A 6,848-nucleotide genomic window follows, 5' to 3' on the forward strand; every position below is an offset into this window, starting at 1 on the left:
TCATTATCTGAAGGCAAAAATAGAAATCAAATGAAAACTATTAATGGAAAGACTTTATAAATAATCCGATATATTTATTACCCGACATATAATATGGAAAGACTTTATAATTATCGGCAAATATATTAATATAGCGGCAAGTTTATTAAAGGGAAAAAATGTTTTGATGGCGGATGTATTAACCAAGTATTTTTTACGGCACCTCATGAGCGTTAATATATTGAACAATATTATCCGCGGCACACTTTAAATTAATTAAAGCGGAGATAGATATGGAGCGGCAAAATTAAAAGTGAAAAATAAATCTCGACAGTAAAAATTATTAAACTTTGTGTTTTGCGGAACTTACTTAATACCAGCTGGGAGAAAATAATATCGTAAATAAATTACATACCTTATTTTTACAATACATATTATCGGGCTTCATTAAGTTCGGTGGTTTGTTTATTATGAAAAGTATTGTCTAAGGTATAGTGGCATAAGAGTTTATGAATATAAACAAAAGTGTTTGGCAAACAAATACTCCCGTAAAAAGTTTATTAATAGAATTTAACAAAAAGAAGTTATTGAAATATTGAAGGATATGACTTTTCAAACTAAAAGTCATGTTGGTTTGCAACCGGTGGAACTAGCACATATATATATGAATTTTTAAAAATGCTTTGAGAAGGAAGTTGATATGCTGGATATATATACTTTGTATAAAACTTTGGATTTTTGAAAGTATACCTCACGTAGGTGAAGTAAGAGGTGTGCAAAGAGAAACATGAACAATCAGTTCTAAAAGAGCATAAGTTTAGAATATAATAGCAGATATATAAACTTAGCACATGCAGATTTGAAATGAAGAGTAAGGGCAAATTTATGATCAGCTTACAGTAGATTTAAGAAAGAAATTGTGACATATTTGTATGAAGATGTGTATGCAGATTTAAAGAGTGTTACCATTGTCCATCATCCATTGTTACAACAACATGTTCAAGATGTAAAATTAGATTTGTGAAGAGTGAGTTGGTGCTCACAATTTCAGTAGAGAGAGTTGGTGCTTCTAGTGGGTTGGTGCTCACAAAACAAAGTTCGGGGGTTGGTGCTTCCAGTGGGTTGGTGCTTCCAGTGGGTTGGTGCTCACAAAACAGAGTTCGGGGGTTGGTGCTTCCAGTGGGTTGGTGCTCACAAAACAGAGTTCGGGAGTTGGTGCTCACAAAATTGTAAAAGAACATAAATATATAGCATTCATTTTCAGTGGTTTTCTCCCTCATTGGGTTTCCACTTAAATCTTTGTGTTATTGTGTTCATATGCAAAATTATTTTTATTGATTGATTCTATCATATAAAATATTGAATTGAAAAGTCTCATTATATTGATTCACCCCCCCTCTCAGTATAACTGTGTGCTCTTCAATTGGTATCAGAGCCGGTTCCTTCGGAGATAGCCTTACAACTTGAAGGTAGATCCTCAAAAGAGCACAATGGTAGATAACTATGGAGTTAGAAATCCAATTTTCGATGGGACAAATTATGCATTTTGGAGTATCAAGATGAAAGCCTATCTGAACGCACTTGGTTATGATGTTTGGCAATCCGTGGTAGATGGATACACACCTCCATCAACTCCTCCGACCGATGCAGCAGGAAAGAGGAAAAGTGAGAATAATGCCAAAGCAGAACATGCTCTCCTATGCAGCCTGGCTAATTCTGAATTTACAAAAGTCATGCATTGCAAATCAGCAAAAGAGATATGGAACAAACTGAAAAGTATCTATGAAGGGGATGAAAAGGTAAGAGAGGCCAATTTTCAATCACTTAGAATGAAATTTGAAAGCCTTAAAATGAAGGAAGATGAAGATATCGCCACCTACTTTTTGCGTGTGGATGAAATCGTAAATGCAATCACAGCATTAGGAGAAGAAGTTGAAGACACACCTATCGTTCGAAAGTTGTTGAGAACATTGACAATGGAATTTGATCCTAAGATATCAGCAATAGAAGAAATGAAGGATTTGAAAACATTAACAAAAGATGAATTGTTTGGAATCCTCACAGCCTATGAAATGAGGAGAGAAGACAAACCATCACAAAAGGAGGTATCTTTCAAAGCATCAAAGAAGGGCAAGAACAAAAATCATACACCAAAAGAGAGTACAAGCAGTGAATCAGATGAGGCTGAAGCTTACTTCATGAGAAAGTTCAAAAAGGGCAAAGGCAAATACAAAGGCAAATTCCCTTTCAAATGTTTCAATTGTGGCAAGGTTGGGCATTATGCTTCAAAGTGTCCTCAAAATGAAAGTGATAGCAGTGAAGAGGAGAAGAAAAGCTATTCAAAGAAGAAAGGAAAGAAATACTTCAAGAAGAACTACTCAAAACATAAGAAAAGCTTCTACTCTAAGCAAAGTTCTAGTTCATCGGAGGAAAGTTCTGAAGATATGTCCAGCAGTGATGGAGAAGAGATTCTTTTTATGGCAATGAAAGTCGAAGATGATGAAGATGAGAAGGAAGAAGGACAAGATGCTATATGTGATGAAGAAGATGTAGATCTTGAAGAAGAGTTACATTATGCATATAAACAAAATGAAAAGCTAAAAGGAAGGGTCTCAAAATATAAGACAAAATTACAAGAATCAAGCAAGCTCATTGAAAACTTAAAAATACACTTGGAGGAAGCAAAGAAGAATGAGAAGGAAATAAGGGATCAGCTTAAAAGAAAAGAAGAAGGATGCAACAAATTAGAATTAGAAATTGTCTCCTTAAAACAAGACTTGGGGAAACTTCAAAAATTTGAAGACAGCACCAAGAAAATGGATCGACTTCTTAAGGCACAAAGACCTACGCTCATTAAATCAGGTCTAGGACATGAAGAGGATCTAACAGCAAATGCTACGAAGTCAAAAACTTTGGATGATTCATGGAAGACAGTAGAAAACAAAAGAAGGAAGAATGATCCTCAAAAATCTCATCCTCCCACAAATATGTTGAAAACATCTCACATAAAGAAATCACATGTAACTAATAATTATTATCCATTCAAAGGACATTGTTTTTCATGCTATAAGTTTGGTCATAAAGCAATTGATTGTAGAAGTCATACTAGAAATATTTCTAACTTCACTCCAAAGAAATATAATTCATTTTCTCCTCTAATGAATTATGATGTAATATGTTATAAGTGTCACAATTTTGGACACACAGCCAGATTCTGCCGAACTGTCTTCCCTAGTTTACCAAGAAAGGGAGATGTACCTATCAAAAGGGAGGAAACATCTAGAATGACTTGGAAGAAAAAACAACAAGAAGAGAAAGAATCCTTATTTGTTCAAATAGCTCTTCATGCAAAGAACAAGAAGGATAGATGGTATGTAGACAACGGATGCTCAAGGCACATGACAGGGGACAAAAACAAATTCATCTCTTTTGAACCAGCAGATGAAGGATTAGTAAGGTTTGGTGATAACACAAAAAGAGAAATAAAAGGTAAAGGAACACTTAGTTTAGATTATGGAAAGACTAAAACTGAGAATGTGCTATATGTCAAAGGCTTAAAAGAGAATTTATTAAGTGTTAGCCAGCTTTGTGATCAAGGACATAGTGTGACATTTTTGTCTAAGGGATGTGAGATTAAAAAGAATGGAAGAATCATTGCAAATGCCCATAGAACTGCAAATAATTTATATATTCTAAATGAAATAAATGAAGAAACGTGTAATTTTGTTCAAGAGGATGAAAACTGGCTATGGCACAAAAAGCTAGGCGACCTTAACTTTGACAATCTTGTCAAGATCAGCAAAAAGGAAGCAGTAAGGGATATCCCTAGAATTACAAAACCATCTAATGTCATTTGCAAACAATGCCAATTTGGGAAACAAACTCGAGTAAGTTTTAAATCCAAAGAATACTTGTCTTCAAAGCCTCTAGAGCTGATACATACAGACTTATGCGGACCAACCAGAACAAAAAGTTTGCAAGGGGAAAGGTATTTTATGCTACTCATAGACGATTACTCCACGATGACTTGGGTCGCTTTTCTAAAAGAAAAATCTGAAGCTCTTGAAAAATTTAAAGCCTTCAAAGAGTTAGTTGAAAATGAGATGGATGTCAAAATTAAGTGTCTTAGATCAGACCGAGGAGGGGAATTCACTTCAAATGAGTTTGAAGATTTTTGCACAAAACATGGAATAAGAAGACAACTTTCAGCAGCAAGAACTCCACAACAAAATGGAGTGTTGAAAGGAAGAATAGGACAGTTCAGGAAATGGCAAGAGCTATGTTGAATGAATCAAAGATTGCAGACACTTTTTGGAAAGAAGCAGTTCACACAGCAGTGTACATATTGAATAGAGCACAAATACGGGTAAACAACGACAAGACACCATACGAACTATGGAAAGGAAGGGCTGCAACTGTTGATTATTTCAGAATTTTTGGCAGCACTTGCTACATTAGAAGAGATGAAGAGGACTTGGGAAAGTTTGATGCCCGGTCAGATGAAAGAATCTTTCTTGGATATTCCACCAGAAGCAAAGCTTATAAATGCTACAATAAAAGACTTCACAAGATAGTTGAAAGTGCTAATGTGAAGATAGATGAAGGAAAGCAATTTGAGAAAGCTATAGAAGATCATCCTAAGGAACAAAGTGATGAAGAAGAATTAAAAGAAGAAAGTGAAAATGAGGAACAAGAAAGTTTTGAAACTCCATCAAAAACACCATCAAAGACACCTTTAAAAACACCATCAAAAACTCCATCAAAGTTTGTTCAGAAAAATCATCCAGAAAGCTTGGTTATTGAAGAGTTGGATACAAACATTCAGACAAGGAGGAGACTAGCTACCACCACAGAACATGCTCATTTCTGTCCACTTTCTAAGATAGAACCAAAATTTTTTGATGAAGCTAGTGAAGACAAGTATTGGGTAAATGCTATGAATGAGGAGTTGGACCAAATTGAAAGAAATCACACATGGGAGCTTGTTCCAAGACCCTCAAACAAAAATGTCATTGGGACCAAGTGGGTTTTTCGCAATAAAATGAACGAGGATGGCGAAATTACAAGAAATAAGGCAAGGCTTGTGTGTAAGGGTTATGCACAAGTGGAGGGAGTTGATTTTGAAGAAACATTTGCCCCAGTTGCCAGATTGGAAGCTATTAGAATGTTTTTGGCTCTTGCAAGTCATAAGGGTTTCAAAGGCTATCAAATGGACGTGAAATCAGCCTTTCTAAATGGCGATTTAGAAGAGGAAGTGTATATTGAACAGCCCGAAGGATTTATCCAGTCAGAAGAGGAAGATTATGTAGGCAGATTAAAGAAGGCACTCTATGGTCTCAAACAAGCCCCTAGAGCATGGTACTCCAGATTAGACAACTACCTTCAAACACAAGGGTTTAAAAGAGGAGCAGTAGACAGTAATTTGTACTTCAGATGTGAAGGTAATCATTTGCTGATTGTAGTTGTTTATGTAGATGATATCATTTTTGGTGGTAGTAAGAATCAAATGTGTGAAGAATTTGCTTCTAACATGCAAAAAGAATTCGAGATGTCTATGCTTGGAGAACTTTCTTTCTTCTTGGGATTGCAGATTTCACAATCAGATGAAGGGATATTTCTCTCACAGACTAAGTATGTTAGGGAGATGTTGAAGAAATTCAGAATGGAGGATTGCCATCCTGTTAGTACTCCTATGGTCATTGGTTGCAAACTTAGTAAAAATGATGAATCCCCTGATGCGAGTCAGACTCAATATAGATCCACGATTGGAAGTCTCTTATATGTAACAGCTACCAGGCCAGATATAATGCAAGCAGTTGGCGTAGCAGCACGGTATCAAGCATCACCAAAGGAAACACATGTACAGGCAGTTAAAAGAATCTTCAAGTATTTGAAGGGTACAATGAATTTTGGATTGTGGTACCCAAAATGTGATGATTTCACTCTCAAAGCATACACAGATGCTGATTGGGCAAGTGACAAGGATGATAGCAAAAGCACCAGTGGAGGAGCCTTTTTCCTTGGCAACAACCTTGTATCCTGGTTGAGCAAAAAACAGGCTTCAATATCTCTATCTACCGCAAAGGCAAAGTACATTGCAGCAGCAACATGTTGTACGCAAGTATTGTGGATGAAACAAACCTTGCAAGATGTTAAGATTGAGTATGATCATCCTATCTCTATCTATTGTGATAATACAAGTGCAATCGGTATGTCAAAGAATCCAGTGATGCACTCCAGGACAAAACACATCCCTATCAAAATTCATTTCTTAAGAGACCAGGTTCTTGAGCAGCAAGTAAAGTTGGAATATGTTCCAACAAAGGAACAGTTAGCAGATATCTTTACAAAGCCTTTTCCAAAAGAGACTTTTGAGTACCTAAGGGATAAATTGGGAGTAATATCACTCTCATCCTCTCAGTAAGCACTTCGTATGAAGCATACATTAAAAAGGGGCAGGTTACAAACAACAGAAAATCCCTTGCCATTGATGTCAAAGGGGGAGAAATTGGAGACAGGGGGAGTGTTGGTTTGAGGGGAGCAATCTGGATTGTAAGGTTGCCATCAGTGACAAAGGGGGAGATTGATGCAAGTATTGTAATTGATGTCAAATTAATTGAAAGCAGGAAGCATCTGAAATGACATTACAGAAAGAATGAAAACATCTAAAATATATCCTAGAGTTGGGTGTTGGTTTGGAAGTTTCCTGGCAAATCAGCACGATGAAGCAGAAGATTACAGTGAGCATGGTTCATATCTATATCATTATCTGAAGGCAAAAATAGAAATCAAATGAAAACTATTAATGGAAAGACTTTATAAATAATCCGATATATTTATTACCCGATATATAATATGGAAAGACTTTA

General features: G+C 36.0%; 1 protein-coding gene across 1 annotated transcript; it reads left to right on the plus strand.

The window, feature by feature from the left end:
* Positions 1-1,469: 1,469 nt before the first annotated feature.
* LOC131073355 (uncharacterized) lies at positions 1,470-5,457 on the plus strand. The gene is made up of 4 exons (XM_059212652.1): positions 1,470-2,084; positions 2,250-2,528; positions 2,658-3,967; positions 5,454-5,457. The coding sequence occupies exons 1-4, from the start codon at positions 1,470-1,472 to the stop codon at positions 5,455-5,457; spliced, it is 2,208 nt and encodes a 735-aa protein (XP_059068635.1).
* The last annotated feature ends 1,391 nt before the right edge of the window (positions 5,458-6,848 follow it).

Source organism: Cryptomeria japonica, chromosome 10, assembly GCF_030272615.1.
Source record: "Cryptomeria japonica chromosome 10, Sugi_1.0, whole genome shotgun sequence".
NCBI classification, from domain to species: domain Eukaryota; kingdom Viridiplantae; phylum Streptophyta; class Pinopsida; order Cupressales; family Cupressaceae; genus Cryptomeria; species Cryptomeria japonica.

Coding starts and splice junctions, on each gene's coding strand:
- LOC131073355 (XM_059212652.1), top strand. CDS start 1,470: ATGGTAGATAACTATGGAGTTAGAAATCCAATTTTCGATGGGACAAAT. Junction 2,085..2,249: donor ACAAACCATCACAAAAGGAG/GTATCTTTCAAA, acceptor AATTGTGGCAAG/GTTGGGCATTATGCTTCAAA. Junction 2,529..2,657: donor CTATATGTGATGAAGAAGAT/GTAGATCTTGAA, acceptor ATACACTTGGAG/GAAGCAAAGAAGAATGAGAA.